This window comes from Protomyctophum parallelum, assembly GCF_964188405.1.
Source record: "Protomyctophum parallelum genome assembly, chromosome: 1".
NCBI classification, from domain to species: Eukaryota; Metazoa; Chordata; class Actinopteri; order Myctophiformes; family Myctophidae; genus Protomyctophum; species Protomyctophum parallelum.
In genome coordinates, this window is record NC_139697.1 from 61,783,235 (window position 1) to 61,803,659 (window position 20,425).

Genomic DNA, 20,425 nt, shown 5'->3' on the forward strand with positions numbered 1-20,425 from the left:
TATGGCCGCCACAATATTAGCACCCAGAAAATAGGTTTGGCTCTAACTTCTGAACCAGATGAGCTAGAAACGCAAAATCAGTGTCTATTTAATGTTTTCTGACCATGAGAGACTCAATGGAATACCTATTTTTATTATTGGGTGTGTCTGGACCCTTATTGTGCATATTTACAAGATCGTGGCTACCAGAAATAGTGCTTTACCATGATTTCTACCATGATTGTTGACTGTTTTGAATATCGTCACCTTATTAAACTAATTGCCTAAGTCATTTTTTGCCAAATTGCTTTTTTGGCCTAAATCACCACCTGGTGATGCTGGCCACCTCTGGTAAAATCACCCGAGCCCTAATGTAAAAGGCCTTCCTGTTACACCCTATTAAAACAATGGCCTATGTCAAGAGGGAGACTTAGGCCATATTATTTTGCCTAAGTCATAATAAAATGTGACTTAGGCCATTTTAACACACCTTTCAAAATGGGAGTGAATGGGACTGAATGGGAGGTACTGTTACTATGGGACTGATAGAATGGGAGTGAATGGGACTGAATGGGAGTGAAAGGGAGGTACTGTTACTATGGGACTGATACTATGGGAGTGCATGGGAGGTACTGTTACTATGGGACTGATACTATGGGAGTGAATGGGAGTGAATGGGAGTGAAAGGGAGGTACTGTTACTATGGGTAACAGTACCCGGCCAGGAGACAACCCACAGAGCCTAGTCCCTCCATGTGCCAGAAGTGTACCTCCCAGCCTTGGCAGAGTAATTCTGGAGTAGTTCCAACAGATTGTGTGCCCCTGGTTTTTCCCTAGTGGGACTGATTGAGGGTAGCTACTGGGACGTAAGTCGGGACTTGATCACTCCCGGCTGGGTCCCCTAAGTGATGGGTATGATGTTGAGAGATCCGAAACACCGTTGACCTCAGGATACATCACTGAGGATACGTCCCAGGTGCATCCATGCGATGTTTTTTAGTTATAGTTCTTCTATTTATATAGTGACTCATAGGAATAGACTATGTGACAACCAGGTATAGTCTGGTGACACCGGAGAGACGGGTGACAGCCGGAATGTAGACAGCACCCGGGTGAGCAGTATGGGTTAGTGCCCCAGCCTGTGTCCTCTGTGAGGATGAAGTCCAACAACCCTCGGTGAGGCCTTTGGGAGGGCCATGCAAGCAGCAAGCGGAACCGCAGCACCATGACCCTGCGGAACCATTGCCCAATGCCCACCACTCCTGAATAAACTGTCTGGTGCTGGGACTCTGATGCAACGCACATGTCCTCGCTCTACTCCTGGTGAGAGCAGGAGTGGACCTGGTGAGACGTAGGAGGGGCCCGACCAGGAGACAACCCACAGAGCCTAGTCCCTCCATGTGCCAGAAGTGTACCTCCCAGCCCTGGCAGAGTAGTTCTGGAGTAGTTCCAACGGATTGTGTGCCGCTGGTTTTTCCCTAGTGGGACTGATTGAGGGTATAGCTACTGGGACGTAAGTCGGGACTTGATCAACCCCGACTGGGTCGCCTGAGTGAGGGGTATGATGTTGAGAGACCCGGAACCCCGTGGGACTGAATGGGAGTGAATGGGAGGTACTGTATGGGACTGATACTATAGGACTGAATGGGAGTGAAAGGGAGGTACTGTTAATATATGACTGATACTATGGGAGTGAATGGGAGTTACTGATACTATGGGACTGAATGGGACTGAATGGGAGTGAAAGGGAGGTACTGTTACTATGGGACTGATACTATGGGAGTGCATGGGAGTGAATGGGAGGTATTGTTACTATGAGACTGATACTATGGGAGTGAATGGGAGGGAATGTAACTGAATGGGAGGTACTGTTACTATGGGACTGACACGATGGGAGTGAATGGGACTGAATGGGAGTGAATGGGGTGTACTGTTATTATGTGACTGAATGGGAGTGAATAAAAGTGAATGGGAGTGAATGGGGGAGTGAATGGGACTGAATCGGAGTGAATGGGAGGTACTGTTACTATGGGACTGTCACTCCCATTCACTCCCATTCAGAGTGAAAGGGAGTGAATGGTAGGTACTGTTACTATGGGACTGTCACTCCCATTCACTCCCATTCAGAGTGAATGGGACTGAATGGGAGTGAGGGAGTGAATGGGAGGTATTGTTACTATGGGGCTGTCAATCCCATTCAGTCCCATTCAATCCCATAGTATCAGTCCCATAGTAAAGTAATCTCTAAGATACATTGTTTTGGTCTCTGATTTTATCTGAAATCATTCCTACAACTCTACATAGGATCTGAGGGGAAATGACAATATGCAAGGTCAAATATATATGTCCCTTCTGTGTCATAAATCTTAGCCAATGGATTAATATTGCTTGTGTTTGCTAAAACAGTCAACAATCATGGTAGAAATCATGGTAAAGCACTATTTCGGGTAGCCACCATCTTGTAAATATGCACAATAAGGGTCCAGACACACCCAATAATGAAAATGGGTATTCCATTGAGTCTCTCATGGTCAGAAAACATGAAATAGACACCGAGTTTGCGTTTCTAGCTCATCTGGTTCAGAAGTTAGAGCCAAACCTATTTTCTGGGTGCCAATATTGTGGCGGCCATATTGTGGCGGCCATATTGAAATTCATGGAAACTTTCAATACAAAAAATGTTCATATTTATATCATTGATCAACCTGAGAGGTTTCATGGATTTTGGGTTTGGTTTAAAATTTTGCCCTATTCCCCCCCCATTATAACTAATAGGGGCCAATATTGCGGCGGCCATATTGGACTTCCAGCTAAAAATTTACCGGGTTGTCCATATAGGTTGTGATCCTACGGGGTCATAGATACTATTTCTGGTGGACAACCTTTGAGGTCATGGCAAATGCAGGTCAACCCCCTTTGCCCCCTGGGTAGTATTCAAGATAATCTGTGAAAGTAGAAGTGATGAAAATAATGAACAGACATCATTGTAACTGTAAAAATATAAGCACAATAAATGGTCTTTGTGGGGTTCTCTCTCCTTATCTGTTTCTACATAATTCTGGACAGAAAAGGGGACCCTGTTACTGGACAAACACTCTAGTCTACAGCAATGATTATTATTAACTTAACTTAAAAAAAAACTTAACTTAAAAAAAAACTTAACTTAAAATGAAAATGAAAAAGAAAAAACTTAACTTAAAAAAAAAACTTTAAAAACACTTAACTTCAAAAAACTTAACTTAAAAATAAAATCTTAAAAAAACACAAAAAAACTTAACTTAAAAAAAAACTTTAAAAACACTTAACTTAAAAAAACTTAACTTAAAAATAAAATCTTAAACTTAAAAAACACAAAAAAACTTAACTTAAAAATAAAATCTTAAAAAAACACAAAAAAGATAACTTTAAATAGAAAACCTTCAAAAAGTATGTAATTTATTCTAATTGTTGTTATTGCCATTTACGAGCTGCGTTCGCTTCCCGCATTTGCGCGTCTTACTTGTACTAAATGCTTTCTTGTGGATCGCCCACCATTTCTCCCCAAAATCTCAAAAACACCCACTTCAATCAAATAAACAGCAGAGACGCGCGCACGCGCACGTCATTGTCATTAAAACACATGGGCTCTGTACATTTCCCAGGTGCTCAATGTGAGCGTGACGGAGGGGGAGCACACGGTGACAGTGGAGGACACTGGAGGCCGGGGGCCCTCCATCTTGGCCAACGAGTCAGTACTGATCCCAGGCCTGGTGCTGCGCAGCTGGAGCAACCAGATCGCCATCCGCTTCCACAACAACTACCAGCCTCAGCCTGGATCCCTCCTGCTGCACTACCAAGGTAGGTTTTGATAACACTCTTTAAGCCCAGGCTCCGCTAGTGCTCATGTAAAAGGGAGAGCAACACGGTATATACTTTCATCCAGCTTTACAAAAAGGTGTATAGTGGAGTAGAACTCTGCTGTATATTAGGCTGGAGCTCTCCACAAGGCATTGTCATTTATTATAGACTGAAGAGATTCCACTCAGTTTCCGAGGGGAGGCGCGCAGTCTGTCCACAGGGATTATTTAAAATGCATTGTTCCAAATACAGGAATGAAGAATACAGCCACGTGTTATCAAACTACTAGTAAGGTGCGCGATAGCAAAAATGTCCAGGAAGAGCTGCGTTGTTTTCCCAGCGGTACAGACTGCAGTGAAAATACAATTTTAACATCAGAGCAAAGTCAATAGATGGCCGATGCATGTCGAGTGCGGCCTCAAGGTCTTGATCAGGGTGCAATCAATCGAGAGTAAATCTCAGCCAGGAGGCTGAGATTTATACCTGATTGTATACATATAACTGCTTCCATCTTTAAGATAGTGTGAAGAGGGGGGGGGGGGGGTATTTTCTTACATACTTCTTTGTACGACAAATACCAAAAAATAGCACATTTACAAGCTCACAACACACCATGAAAACCACCAAAAAAAAGTCAAAGTTAGCCAAATTTGGACCATTTTCACATTAGTATACCCTAACCATATAGCATAATATCAAACATATTGTATCAGACAATATACACTTCCTAAAGGGAAATGCATGTGTTTAATTCAGCCTGACCAAGAGCAGGGACAAAACATGGACACCACCGGCACAAAAATAAAAATAAAACAAACATTGGATGGACTCGGATGGGATTAAAAGCCAAAGAAAATAAATGAGTCTTATAAGCAGAGACTTAGAGACATTGATAGACTCGGCAGATATCTAATATGTAAGGGCAGGCTGTTTCAGAGAGATACTCGGGGGGCCAGCCCATTTAAAGATTTAAAAGCAAATAGGAGAACTTTAAAATCAATCCTAAAATGAACATGAAGTTGAATTGAAGTTAGGCCAGTACAGGGGTTATATTTTCTCGTTTTTTTTAGTGCGAGCAGCAGCATTCTGGACCAATTGCAGTCGTCTAATTGACGACTATTTGATGCCGGTGTAGAGGGAATTGCAATAGAAAGAGATGAAAGTATGCCGTATGGGAAGTTATAATCCCTAGGGTCTAAAGGGGACCAGACCCCTACAGTCTGTTCAGCAAAACATGCTCTGTATTTCACATATCAGTGTTACAACAACATTGGTGACATCTGTGACTCCAGCGGTTACCATTTAAAGTGTCATGATTCATCTGATAACCAGCGACCAAAATGGACCCAATATGACAGCTCGGAGACGGACTGAGTTGAACGTGCACCAACATAAATACTCGTGGCTTATGTGGGATATGTGTCAAGTTTATGAATGTATATTGCTTTCACTTCTAGTGATTTTACTAGACTAAAAATAAAGTTGATAAAAAAATCAAAAACTTTTTTGATTTGTACATTTAAAAACTGTGTACATACAAATACAAATAATAACTATAATCTAGCTGATCTTGAGGCCTACAAAAACGGGGAAAGAACAGTACCAACGAGGTAAACTAGTTGAATAGTCGACTAGTTGCTTAAAGCCCTACGTTGGTGTTATACTGTAGTATACTGTCTCATGGAATGACAACACACTGCTTCTCTCTGTCTCTCTCAGTTGGACTCGCTCCTCCCTCTGCATGTTGCGATCGTCATTATAGTATTCACTAATAAGAACACTATTTTACAAAGAACAATGTTTCGATAAACCTCTGGGAAAATGTGTTGTACTACGTCAGTAGTTGAAGAGACCTGAGTGAATTCACAAAGATGACATAAGTTGTCGTTGAATAAGGATTTGAGTTCCTTGGCCTGCTGGCAGTGTGACAAGACATTATGATGCTGATCGGTCCAGTAGTTTGCAAGATTTGAGAGAGAGAGAGAGAGAGAGAGAGAGAGAGAGAGACACACACACACACACACACACACACACACACACATCCTTCTCTGTCTGCCATGTTAGAAACATGCGCGTGTTACCTGTGGGGAGCGATGCGTCAGCACACGCACGTGCGCGCTTTCACTCTCTCTCCCCTCTGGCCAAGATAATAGATAGGCTCGGAGTTATAATGCATGAATGTGTTGAAGTTGATGAGCTCTACCTCTCGCCTTGTCCATGCCATTGATCGTCTCTGGACACTACAATGGTGGGTTTATCTTAACATACAGATTGTAATGGCCACCAATTATATACACTTCCATCAGCTGAATCGAGAGTTGGAGTTCTAAACAAACAAACAGAATCATTCACTACAACATGTTTTCGGCATGTCGGGATAGTTTCCCCAATGCTTTCTAGAAATGTCAACATTTTCCTGTAGCCAAACCTATTATATAAATTATTATATTATATATTAATATATAAAGGGCTTCAATGGTTACCATCTCTGAAAATGTGATTCAATGCACAGTGTTATTGGCAGTGCAGATGCAATACACGCTGTGAATAGCTGGGAGCCTTGACGCTGGGAGCAAAAGGTTCAGCCACTTCATGAAGGCCAAGGCCCGGATGGAAGCCACTTCAAGTCCCTATTGTGCAAAATGTTCATCAGAAATAGCAGATCTTAAGCTCACATGCAGCGTGTCACATGTTGTGTAGCGTGTAGCTCATACATACTGTATGGTATGGCAACGCAATACCTTTTAGGAGCAGCGGCTGATGTGAGTGCTTTGTTCTTTTCTGCCCAGCTCTCAGCGTGATTTCACCGTTTGAACTCTGCGGAAGCTTGCCATAGCTCCCAATGCCGCTCGACGTCAAGTGGCACACGTCAAGGGTTGGGCACTTTTAATGATAAAAAAGATACGGAAGATAAAAGCCACGCTAAAGCAAAGGAAGCATGAGGGAGAAGGCGGTGCATGGAGATCAGCGAGGGAGATTAAATCAAAGACTAGAATCAAAAGAGGACAGGAATATCACAAGACATCAAAAACCATGAAGCAATTATGGAAATGAAGTGAACCCCTCTTGATTCTTGGAAATCTTCAAAAGAAGATAATTGGACTTTCAGGAGTTTTTCCCTCTAATGGCATCGGTGAAACACATCTGCACCCTGTTGTTTTGTTAAGTCCAAATTCCCCCCCCCCCCCCCCACAAACATGCCAGCAATGTGGACCTATTTCCACACATTTCAAAAGGGATACAAGTGTTGACTGTAGATTGCTGGAGATATTTCAATTAATGCACAGTATCACCGTATCTTTGATAATTGTGAGAAACGTGATTGGACAGGCGTGGCGCGGCAGACAGATCTGCGGAGCGATGGGATCTGGGCTCAGGGTAATTAATGTCTGCCAACGCATTGAGGCTATGCCTCTGATGGCAGACTGATGGATGCCTCAATAACAGCAGCAGCACTGGGATGTGATCACATGTGAACTGATGGGGGGGGGGGTGGTGGTGGTGGGGGGAGGTGTACGGGTTTTAAAAGTCTGTGAAGCGCACATGAAAGGTGGAGCGTCCATTAAGCACAAAGGTTGTTTCTGCACACGCATATTATGATAGCGCTGACTCAGGGGTAGAGTGGCCGGATGGGAACCGCAAGGTTCCTAGTTCCCAGAGTCAGTGTCGAAGTGTCCTTGAGCAAGACACTGAACCCCATATTGCTCCCGTCCTCCCGATGTGCAGGTTGGTCCCTTGCATGGTTTCCTCTGTCACCGGTGTATGATTGTGTGTGTGTGTGTGTGTGTGAATGGGTGAATGTAATGCCATAAAGCGTCTTTGGATAAAGGCGCTTATTTACATACACATTTACTGTATATAAATGCACCATTTACCTTTTTATCCCACACTATGCATAAGCAAATTCACACAATCACAGTGTTGTTGTTACTACATCAACAGAAAACACTGATAACGACACCCACAGTGTCACTGTGGAAAATATTGTATTGTGTTGTTGAAATTTGCATAACCGCAAATAGGTCACATCCGCCTGACAAAGCCCCGAGGGGCTGAAAAGCATGTACCTAATACCAGACTGAGTTTGTTTATGAGACAGTCTGCACCTGTCTCTAGTCATCATCAGTTGAGCACTAAAGCTTTGGACCAAAGGCTACCAGTGTTGTTGGGAGCCATCATTTCCATCCTGGACTCTGTCCATCACGATTCATGCATTCACCTGTCAGTCAAGTTCGTCTTAACCCATTTAGGCCTGACATCGAAATAAAAAAAAGCCTTCTAAATCCTGACAGTTTTCTGAAATACCTCATGTTTCTAGGCCTATATCACTCAATATTTCATGTCAAGGACCCCAAAAATGATCTGTAATTGGCCACCGAGACCCCCATCTGAAAATATGTTGTTCCAGGGACCTCTCCAGAAGCAAAGATTTGAGTTAAAAACGTTAAAAACACGATTTTTCAAAAATAGCAGACCTACAAGACCTAGTGCGCCACTCGGTGGCGCGCTATGAGCTTGTAGATCTGCTATTTTTCAATAGCTAAATTATAACATAATGTTTAAAACACCAAAAGGGGTGCCCGCCCAAATTGGGTTAAGTGACATGAATTCCGCTCTTAGGGGATCACTGGATAACATGATGAGAATGACCGATAAGGGTGATTTATACTTGATCTACAAGCATAAATGCTTGTAAGCATGCGCTTGCAGATCTGCTATAGTGAAGCTTGAACCAGGCATAACTGTTCCTGTCGACGAATCTCCACAGAGCCTTGCCCTGTAGGCCAGGTGTAGGCAATCAGTGCTGAGGTGTCACGCTGCACTTCATGTTACACCTCAGCTATGGCTGCGCCCAGGGCACCCCTCTGGATTCGTCTATACAGGATAGGCAAACACTAATATACTCACTTTGCACGGAAGCAATGCCTTTTTAGATCAATAGCGTTGTCCCTGGGAAAGTGATTCAGCATGAGAGAGAGACGGGCCAGTAGTTCTGCCGTGATGCTATTGATATTTATGTGGCCGGGTTAAACACTTTATTTTAACGGTCATCAGTTCAATAAAGGCTATTAAGATGAAATAACTTGGAGCCACTAGGCAAGGTTTCATTAATGAGAAAGACCCATTACGACCTGGAGGCTGTAGAGGTTAACATGTTTACAGGTGACTTTATTTGCACTGTCTCTGAACCACTGATTTTCTTCTGGAGAATGCAGTGCTGCACAGTGGTGGAAGTAAAAGTATCAATACTGCAATGTAGTGTTTTGCTTTTGTCTCCTTGTAATAACTCATTGAAATATTAATAAGGTGGCCATAATAAGCTTCAGCTTCAGCCCTTTCATTTTTGGTCAATTGTAACATGTTAATCTTTATTCTGTATAAATAAACTAACAAAATAACTAACTAACTAACCACTCCGTTACAAGTAAAATTCTAAATTTACTTACAAATGTATTGGCATCAAAATGTACTTAAAGTACTAAAAGTAATCATATTGCAGAATGTCCCATTTCACAAGTAAAAAAATTGTACAAAATCTTTTGAAAATAGCCGATCTACAAGCTCACAATGCATCGCGATGCCAATGTTGGCACTCTGCCCTCCCTAGGCACGGAGCACTGCCCAGTCGCTGCATGGGCTCAAATCAATTGAACTTTGACCCAAGCTGCCATGCACTGACCCGGTCAGGCTTATTAGCCAGGCTGCTACTGACCTTTCACAACACAAGACCAGTTTACAGCTTCATGTGAAATACGTAAATGTAATGTGACCCACATTACATGTTTTTTCTAATTCATTATTAGATTTATTTTCCTCCCTCACTCTTATGTCATTATGCCAATTTCCCCATGTACTGTATATCGTCCCTGTCACGCTAGAATAGGCCAATGTGAAAAGGGTGGCTTGGCTTCTTAGGCCTTTCACGGCAAACGGACGCTGCATTCATTTCAGCATTTTGTTCCAAACTGTGTCCAATAATCAACTTGCTGGTAGTACTATAACAGGCCGATATGAAAAGGGTGGCATTTATTCCTCGGCCAGTCGGCCTGGGAATGTGTGTGCAAAATCTCACAGAAATCACAAGCTGCGTTCATGATTTGAGGTATTTTGTAAAAAAAAAAAAAAGGACCAATCCTGCAAATTTTGGAACTTGGAAATTGGGACAGATCCGTGTTGATGCACAGTAATCGCAAAAATTGGCATTGTGCTCTCTACTAAAGACTGTGTTCCTCTGCTAATTGACTAATAAAAAGTAATGGAAATATTAGTGATGTAATGTAATACATTGATCATGTTTTAGTTTTTTTCTACTGTATGGAAATTTGATTTCCATCCATCTTAAGTAAAAATATAGTTTCAGTATAAGGCTGTTAGTTATACATAGCACTAGTAGTAGGCAATTTAGACAAACTATGTATGATTTTTTTTTAGAATGCAATCTGTGCATTCTAAAAAACCTTGATAAATGCCAGGCCAGCAGCCAGTGGAAACAAAGGTATAACCCGGGCATTATCAGTGTGCCTGGGTTGTCTCCTCCAGACAGGAACAATAACTAAGGACATAAGCTTCTGCATCTATTGCCAATGGGCCCACCATCAGCTAATCTTCCAGGCCGCCGGCACTGTGGAACCATTATTTGTAATAGCAAAACAATCATACTTTATGGCCCAATAACACATTCAGCTGAATGGAGGCAGAACGTAATTTAATTCTTCAGGAATTGGCCCGACATTTTCTCCCTGCGGCTCCCTTTACTGTATGGGCTCAATAGAGATATAACTGCTGCTATGATAATGGCAATAACTAGGTTCATTGGAGCCAGTGATAAACTATGAATTGAATGGATGTCCCTGAGGCGCCTGTTTTTTTTTTTCTGTCTTGCGAAGTAGCTGTTTCATTATGGTGAAAACCACTGACTTGTGCAGAAGAATAACCTAAATCAGTAGGTTAGGCAGATTAGATGGAGCCAGTTTTACAAGACTTTATGGGTACCGGTGTTGTCCATTATGTGCTGCACTGCATATATACAGTGGTTATAAGTTATTGTTCAATTGATGGTTTCTTAATATACAACATGCCTTCAATGCCCATGCCAAATTTTCATGTGTGACATCATCAAACCCGGAAGTTATGCAAGAATGCCTACTGAGGGCCCAGGCCGTAGCGTAACGGTCTGGGCACCGGACTGGTGATCCAGTCGCAGTGTGCCGCGGGTTCGACTCCTGGACCCGACACGGCCTTTACCGCATGTCATCCCCCCATCTCTCTCCCGTTTCCTGTCAGCCTACTTTCTATCCCTTAAAAAATCAATAAAAGGCGTAAGCCGCAAAAAAATATATCTAAAAAAAAAAAAAGAATGCCTACTGAGTGGCAAAAAACTACTTTCTGGCCTTGACAGCCCCATACATCCAAACAGAAAGGTCCTGTCTGATTGCATTAAACAACATTAAACAATGTTAAACTCACTTTGCCTGTTGCTTTGCCACTCGATGTGCTATTCACTTTAAGCATGCGCATACCCTCTATATCAATGCCAAATTGAAACTGTTCAAACCCAATCGGCTCTATGAACTGTATGTACTTAAAGGACGACTTTGGGTTTTTTTCAACCAAGGTTCATGTTTTAGGTTGTTATTAGAGAAAGTTAAAGATGAGTGTTCAATTATTTTCATTTGCTGCTTTCTTTCGTTTTAACGATTTTAGCTATATAAGTGGCTAAATATGTATTTATTTATTTTTATGGCAATTTCTTTATTATTATTTACTATAGTCCTACTAGACCCCAGAAAATTACATCTGGCCACAAAGGATCACAGGAATGTGGTCATAAGCACCCTACTCCTGTCTTCACAGAACATACTGTACTTGCTGGGGTACGTGGTGTTTATGATATGGATATTCACCCGCAAATCAAACACATCACGTGGATTCTATAAATATATATAGTACAAATACCTCAAACAGTAGCCTACTGCATGAATGTACTATATGAATGAATAGTTTATTTCGGTCTTAAATAATGTACAGGGTTAAATTACATTAGGTAAGTAAATGTGATTTACTGTAAGCGGTTCACTGCTGCTTGTCTGACATTATTGAACTGGCCTTTCCTACAAATTGCGTACCCAGTTCTGCCAGCTCTACAGTATGTTCAAACCATGACAGACTGGTATTTTTGTTTTTTTGTCATGTCCGATTTATACTTGTGGTGGCATTGTGGACGCAACTGTTGTATAGGCTTATAAATCTTCTAATTAGAACACGGGTATTTTTGACATACGCCCAACAGTGTCAATTTGTTTTATGCCAGATGGGTAGAGTTTACTGTTGGGTCATCAACCGGAGATAAGTACAGTATGTTTTTAATCATAGTGTTTTGCTTTAATGAAGATTTAATTTATGAGTCACATATTCTGTGTATTCATCCTCCAATAAATATGAGCTAGAGAAAGCTTATATTTTATCAAAGCTCTGTGCACAATGAAACACAGAGCTTTAAAATGGCTTCATGTCATCACTGTGCCAATACTGTAGACGACAAATGATTCTGTGTGAGCTGTTCCGTTTATGGCTCACCACAGATTGTAAAGTTATGCACGGCTTTATGAGCACCTACATAAATGGGCTGTGGACACTGGACAGCTAATGAAACAATAATAGGTTTCCCTGTAAATATGTAGAGCGATGTAGGAGGCCTAATTCTATAATCCATTGTCAAGGCTGCTCATTGCACTGCTTGAAAATAACAGATTTTCAAACTGACAAACTTCTATAAACGTATGCAAAAACAAAAAATGTACATAGGCCTACATGCTATATATCGATATACTGCATTGCCCAGCCCTAATTTGATAATTATTTGAAAGTAATACAATTAAGATAGTAATGAAACCATATTTATCATCAACAGTCTGTTGATGACAACATTTTGTGCATATCATATTTCTCCCCTGGACGGCAGATATTCCCCTGATTCCCTCACATGCGTCCTGCAGTCGACTCAGCCAGCTGTCACTCAAGCTGCCCCATTGTTCATTTCATTGTTTACGTCCTAGCCGCTACAGCCGCTGCTTGGAGTTCTGTTAAAGCCAGTCTGTTTGCCAGGCAGCATTCTGTTCTGTTTGTTCCGCCTGTTCCAGTGGGTTTGAGCCCTGTGCTTACCTCAGTAAAGCTGCTTGTTTGTTTGTATGTGTTCTGCTCCTGCGGGCAAACGTACTTCCATGAGTGGGGAAAAAGTGCACACATCTTAATACATGTCTCTCTTGAAGTTTAGCAGGGCTTTACTCTCAACCAAAAGTAAATCACAAATTGTGATTTCTGACGGAAGTAGAGAAATAGCCATCGAGATTATGACGACAGATCGATTTAGCAAGTCCTTTACAATTCATAGTGTAAATACGGGCGGGGGGCATTTATTGTAATATGAAGCCACTACACATGATATTCAGTGAAGCAATAGCACAAATGTGTTGAACTCAAATATTGTCTTCCTGTTGCCGATTGATAACTAGACAGACCAATCCGAATACGCTGGACTCCCTCCCTATAGAGCGGCGCAGTCCCTCCCCCTTTCAGAACAACGAACGGCCCAGGAAATGAAAACGCAATGCATTTCCCCATAGGCAGTTTTTATTTAATTTATTTAAAGACCTTTTAAGCGTCGTACAAAGCCAACTCTTGTCGTGACTCGTGACAATTCATGACAACACACACAATATTTTGGACCAAACAAATAATTACAAAGAAGAAAAACAACAAAACAAGTGTTGTAACCTGCCGTTTTTTTTCTACTTTCTAATTCTTTGTTTGGCCCAAAATATTGTGTGTGTCGTCATGATTTGTCACGACAAGAGTTGGCTTCGTACGACGCTTAAAAGGTCTTTAAATAAATTAAATAGAAACTGCCTATGGGGAAATGCATTGCGTTTTCATTTCCTGGGCCGTTGGTTGTTCTGAAAGGGGGAGGGACTGCGCCGCTCTATTGATGTGAATAAAGAGTAAATGAGTTTATGTCCAGTGGCTTGCAACGGCTTTCTAACTTTTCTATGTAGACCCAAGAACAACCAAACCAATACCACCGGACCAATCACAACTACAGTAAGCCAAAATATACTCCTGAGAGCTTTTGTCTGAGCAAGATATTTACAGTCAGACCATTGCCAATTATGTAGACACAAGCGTGCGTGTGTGCGCGAGTGCGTGCGAGCGACAGAGAAAGAGAACGGGTGAGAAATTGGAAGCGAATATACATTTGATTTATGCATTCCATAATGTTTTCGAAGGAAGTATTGTAGGGGAATGAGAGCTCGTATTCAAGGAAAGTGCATGTCAAGATCAACAATACACGCAAAATGTGTCACACATCAGTGGACACAGAAGATTAATCTGTGACGTCACTTCATAGTATTCACTGCACTTTTTAAATATTTGTTCGTCATAAAGAGACAGCTTTATGACTTTCTCAGACAACCAGATTGAAGATTGAATTGGAGACCTTATTATAGAAAGCTTCTGTTGGACAAATTGAGCTTCTCCTTTCCCATTCCAGAAACCATGGAGAAGACCTATATAGCTACAAATAATCCAAACTCATGTTAACGAACAACATGGACAGAATATAGAGTGGAAACTCACAAATCACAGTCAATTCCCTGATCCATAAGCCAATCAATACTACATAGCTACTTCAACACACAACAATGTTTGACATAACTTGAGGAAAAGTCAATTATACTGTCTGTTTGTCTGTTTTTATTTTGTCTTTTTTTCCCTCCTTGTTTTGTTTTTCTCGTTGTCTGTTTTGTTTTCTGTTTGTTTAATTTTCTATTCTCCTTCGTTAAATGGCATTTGTTTGTTTTGTTTATATGTTGATTGTATCTTCAACAGTATTTTGGAATAAGTTGAGATAAGGATAGGCACTAATAAGCTTTAAGCTTCTGCCTATGCCTTTTCCATCACCTAAAAGTAAACTGTTTTTTTTGTGTAATGTCTCCCTCTCTAAAGATCGAAATAAACTATTCAAACAAACAAACAAACTGTGTCGTATGCATACGGATAAATTTGCCCAGACCTTCATTTACATTTATAGCGTTTTTCTACCGCATGGTACGGGCACATTCATTCATTGTTAACGTTACTGTACCCTTAATACATACAATATAGGACAGGTGAACTACAGATTGTTTCCAGAGTAGACACATCACCATTTATATTTTAACATGATGACATTGAAGGGGTACTACTATCTGCAGTGGAAAACAAACTACTTGGTAGTTGAATTGTGTAGATCTGAGTTGAACTGGTGCTACAGTATGTGGTGGAGAAGTACCATAATAAGGTTAGAGACAGTCGTGCTTTCAGTCATACTGTAACTGCTCTAATCAAATGGCAGCAAGTTAACATAGCAATTGCTAACTTGGTGGTTCTTGGCCATGCAGGTTACTACTGCAAAAGAGATTTTTAATCTCAATGAGGTTGTTTTTTCCCCCACCCGGCTAATAAAAAAAAAAACTCTCCTTCCTATCCCCTCTCATTCTAGCCTTTGTGCTGAGCTGTGTTTTCCCGAAGGAGCCCGCTGGTGGAGAGGTGACTGTAACACACCTTCATCCCGGCGGTGAAGCCTACTTCCGCTGTTTCACCGACCACAGGCTGCAGGGCCCCAGAACGCTCACCTGCCGCAACGCCACCACACCGTACTGGAGTGGGAAGGAACCCAAATGCGTGGGTAAGAACAAGACAGGGATCGACAGATGCAGCCGTTTCCAACAGCTGCCTAGGCACATGTAGTCTGTAGATGTAATGCTTCAGAGAACACTATTAAACAATACACTGTAAATGGCCAAAACTAGTGGTAATTACTGTGTGCCTTGCATGAACTGACATTTGGGGGCTTGTTTTACCTTTGCTGCAGTAACAGCAATATATTCTGGCAGCAAACATTCGCTCATGGCTTATCTGTGCAATAAGCATAACTTTACAATTAGATGGGCTGTGCAATTTTGCATATGGTCTGGATTCTAAACTGTATTTAACGACATAATTATGCACAGAAAATACCCACATAATGGCTGAATTGTAATCACTGCATCTTCAAACTAACTTCCTTCAAACTTACAGGTGGTGGCCCTTACAAGCCAAGTTTAGTTCATTTCCGCCACCCCCTTTCACCTGCTTAGTTATTTTTCCAAGGCCAAATGAGTGTATTTGCATGTGATTAGCAGCACAGACAGCTGTTCCGTGGAGACAGGGCAAAATAAGGACCATTGGACCAAGCTGCCTTAATTAGAGGTGGGCTGCATGACTATCCTATCTGGAGTTAGTGAAGGTTCGTCTGCCAGCCCCCGTCGCTCTCTTTACATGCCTGCCTGCCTGCCTGCCTACAGCTGCTCCCCACTGATAGTGTTCCTGCTGTGCTTTGCGCTTCCCCTTACAAGTCCTTCCCACAGACCCAGACATTTGGGTCCTGGTGAGCCAGCGAGCACACAGCTTCCAGCCATTGATTACCGTTTCAATCCACCCTCGGGGCGGGGACAGAGACTTCTCTCCAAGACTCGTTCCATAATCTATATACCATCGCTTTCAAACCCTCCCTACCCTCTCTGTGTCTACTCTTCTCCCTCTCCTGCTCTCCCCCCCCCTCTCTCTCTCTCTCTCTCTCTCTCTCTCTCTCTCTCTCTCTCTCTCCGCCTCTCTCCCTCTCTCTCTCTCTCTCTCTCTCCGCCTCTCTCCCTCTCTACATCCAGCATTCTGTGGTGGAATGATTAAAAATGCCACCCACGGCCGTATTGTCTCCCCTGGGTTCCCTGGAAATTACAGTAACAATCTGACATGCCATTGGGTCCTGGAGGCACCAGAGGGTCACCGGCTTCATATTCACTTTGAGAAGGTGGCGCTGGCAGAGGATGACGACAGGTAGAGTATGCACATCGCAAGAAGCACATTGTGTCAGTGTGTGTGTGTGTGTGTGTGTGTGTGTGTGTGTGTGTGTGTGTGTGTGTCAAATTTGAAAAAAGTGATTTCCCTTCTTAGACCTTTAGCCAGGGGCATACACCTGGACACTCATCTGTTCACAGGTGATTTTTTGTATAAATTAAATTGCAGCATACAGTATGATTGTGCAGGGTTATTTTTTTTCATGTTATTACCAATTTCTTCATTACCACCATTCAACATCCACTGTTAAAACTGTTCAAACATTGTTTTACATACAGTACATATATGCTTCAAGGGAGGGGTGACTAAAATAAAACAAAAATGGACCAAAAACTTAAAAAGTAAGCTAAAACTGGTGTGAGGCACCGTTTCCATTAGTTGTTAATTAGTTGTTAATGTAGAGTAATCAGTGTTGGTAAAAAAAAAAATACAAAAAGTTGGAATGAAAGAATGGCGAATGCAATGCACATTTTAAAGCGCTTTGGATAAAAGGCGCCACATAAATGCACCATTTACCAATTACTGCCAATTTGTGTTTCAAATTGACAAATTGCTAGGCCTATTGAACAAAGCCATCATCAATGCTAGATTAAAAGGCAACAACAACATTAATGTTATTACAGCCACCAAAAATGGAGCACTGATGTGGCTCTCAGATGGCTTGTGATAATTCTCTCAGTTCTCCAGAATGCTCTTCATATTCGCTCCGTTTGCATTTCAGGCTTCTGATCAAAAACGGGAACAACATAGACTCTCCTCCGGTGTACGACTCCTATGAAGTGGAATACTTGCCCAATGAGGGTGTGATCAGCACAGGACGTTACCTGTTTGTGGAATTCACCACAGACGGGACGTTTACCTCCACCGGTGCTGCCATTAGATACGAAGGTAAGTTAATGCCGTTTCAGGTTGTAAAATATGATCTAAAAATAATATTCACATTCACGTCAGGCATTATACTGTATGTTATTCATGTTTGATGCATTGCATTGTGTTTGTTGTCTTCAGCTTTTGCCAAAGGAACGTGCTATGAACCCTTTGTCAAGTATGGGAACTTCAGCAGTAGTGACTCCACCTACAGTGTAGGAGCCGTGGTGGAGTTCTCCTGTGATCCAGGCTATACACTGGAGCAAGGATCTGTTGTGATTGAGTGTGTCGATGTGCAGAACCCACAGTGGAATGAGACGGAGCCAGCCTGCAGGGGTGAGTCCATACGTTTAACCCATTCTGACCTGAGATCAGATTCATACGAGGTTTTCCACTGGACACACACTGGTCTGATGAACCCATTCTGACCTGAGATCAGATTCTAAAAATGTCAGTCGTTTTTTTTGATTTTTCAAAAATAGCAGACCTACAAGCTCGTATCGCGCCACTCGGTGGCGCGATATGAGCTTGTAGATCTGCTATTTTTCAATAGCTAAAGCATAACAACATGCCAACACCAAAATGGGTGCCCGTTCAGAATGGTTTAATGGTCGACAGGACTTTTTTGGGGCATTCAAATCTCCTGACAGCTTTTATTTCGCATAACCAGGACCTCCTGGCTTTTTACTTTTTTATTCAAAAGACACTACGGACCATCGGCAGCTAATTCTATAACATGCTAAGCTGCTCTTCCTGACTGTCAATACATTTTCACTTATTATAATAATAATAATCTACCGGTATCCTCGTCTGTCTGCTTGCGAGGCCGACACAACTGCTGGCCTTGGAGGCACATGGCACCGCCATAAAGCCTATTCTCCATACTGTACTTCTTCAGAACACACACGCACGCACGGCTTTATGTCAAGGTCAGTTTTCCAGGACAGTGTGCACAGCTTTCCAAGGTTTGAGTTCAGGAGCCTATAGAAAGCCAATTTAAGTTGTTTCAATAGAAGTCGACACTCAACTGCGGTCTGATGAATGCACAGCAATTGTATTTATAATACCAACATATTCTTCACCCTTTATGCACGTCAGTGTGTCCTTCTTGTATAGAAGGCCTATGTCATGTTCACAGCTTCAGAACTGTCCATCGTCACGTGAGGTAGACTATTAACATTAATGTCAAAAGGTCATAAAGACAATTTACCATTCAATCTCGTGAATGGCCTGTACATACTGAAGAAATGCATGTGTAAACAGCCTGCCTGTCACTCGTCTGTGCTCACTGAAGCCCTTTCTGCTGTTTGCTGTGGAAAAATGGATGAAACTGTTCCCAACGAGAAACACACTTCTACATTTCAGTCCACTTTGTGCGAAAGCTGCCCCTTTCAAACAACTATAACCCACCCACCCACACACTCACATTGTTTGCGTCTAATATTTTCTATGATATTTTCAATGTGGACTTTTGATCACATTTGAACACTGAAAAAAAAAAAAAAAAACTAGAAAAAGTGCCCTTCTGGGCACAGGTCTCCACCAGGATAGGAATGTAGGACATTGCAGCTTGCCTTCATCTGGTGGTTGGATAAAAGGGCAACAAAGAGGTAAAAACACTTTTCGGCCAGTTATAGCGCCACCTTGAGGCTGAGTTGAAATTGTTCATGTGGCATTTCGTCCTCGGCCTAGTGGGAATGTGCGTGCACAATTTCACGGAAATCACGCGATGTGTTCATGATTTGCAGCATTTTGTTTGAAACTGAGCACTCCTGTGAACTTTGGAAGCCATTCTTAACCAATCAGGATGGAGTCTGAGAAATCTGAAAGACCCGTTTCGTTGAATGGCTCTAGAGAGACTGTGTACCAATTTGCGTGATGTTTGGACAAAATCTGTAGGTGTACTGTGCAAAAACTTGTTTTGCACAAAGCGGCCTCCTGGTGGCCCTATAACAGGCCGTTCTGGAAATTTTGGGGCAGAGGTTCATCGTTGGCATCCAGGGAGTGTGTGTGCAAAATTTGGCATCGACCGGGTTGTTTTGCACAAAGCGGCCTCCTGGTGGCGCTATAACAGGCCGTTCTGGAAGTTTTGGGGCAGAGGTTCATCGTTGGCATCCAGGGAGGGTGTGTGCAAAATTTGGCATCGACCGGGTTAACGGTGCCGGAGATTAGCTGCTCACGGACACACACACGGACACACGGACGGACACACGGACGGACGGAGTGCAAAACATACTCTCCCCCCATGCCTTCGGCCTGGTGGAGACAATAATAAATTAATTAATTCATGTCAGGGCAGGCCATTTGACTGATATTCGAGAAAATCCCCTACTTTCACACAGCCAAATGTTGGCAGGTGAGTGGATTTAAAGGAACGCTGAGGATCTGTGTACCTTATCTATTGGCAGTGGTGCAAAGTAACTAAGTACATTTACTTATTGTAAATACTGTACTTAAGCACAGTTTTGAGGTATTTGTACTTTACTTGAGTATTTCCAATATCCAATACTTTTACTTCTACTCCACTACATCTCAGATCCAAATATTGTACTTTTACTACACTACATATTTCTATATTGCAGTATTGATACTTTTACTTAACCCATTCTGGGCGGGAACCCCTTTTAGTGTTAGCATTATGTTATGCTTTAGCTATTGAAAAATAGAAGATCTACAAGCTCAGTGGCGCGCTATGAGCTCGTAGGTCTGCTATTTTTGAAAAATCGAAGAACGACTGACATAGAAACATAGCTTTTTCAGAAAACTGTCAGGATGTTGAAGACCTTTTCAGAATCTGATCTCAGGTCAGA

The 20,425-nt window shown here is 42.1% G+C and overlaps 1 protein-coding gene across 1 annotated transcript in view; it reads left to right on the top strand.

The window, feature by feature from the left end:
• LOC310864607 (seizure protein 6 homolog) overlaps positions 1-20,425 on the top strand; it is a gene marked incomplete at its 3' end in the record, with an annotated part of 64,939 nt that overhangs the window by 29,129 nt on the left and 15,385 nt on the right. Inside the window, exons 3-7 of the mRNA XM_083773295.1 lie at positions 3,620-3,815; positions 15,355-15,540; positions 16,559-16,727; positions 17,470-17,636; positions 17,757-17,951. Coding sequence (XP_083629421.1) covers positions 3,620-3,815; positions 15,355-15,540; positions 16,559-16,727; positions 17,470-17,636; positions 17,757-17,951 — 913 coding nt within the window. The remainder of the gene's footprint in view (positions 1-3,619; positions 3,816-15,354; positions 15,541-16,558; positions 16,728-17,469; positions 17,637-17,756; positions 17,952-20,425) is intronic.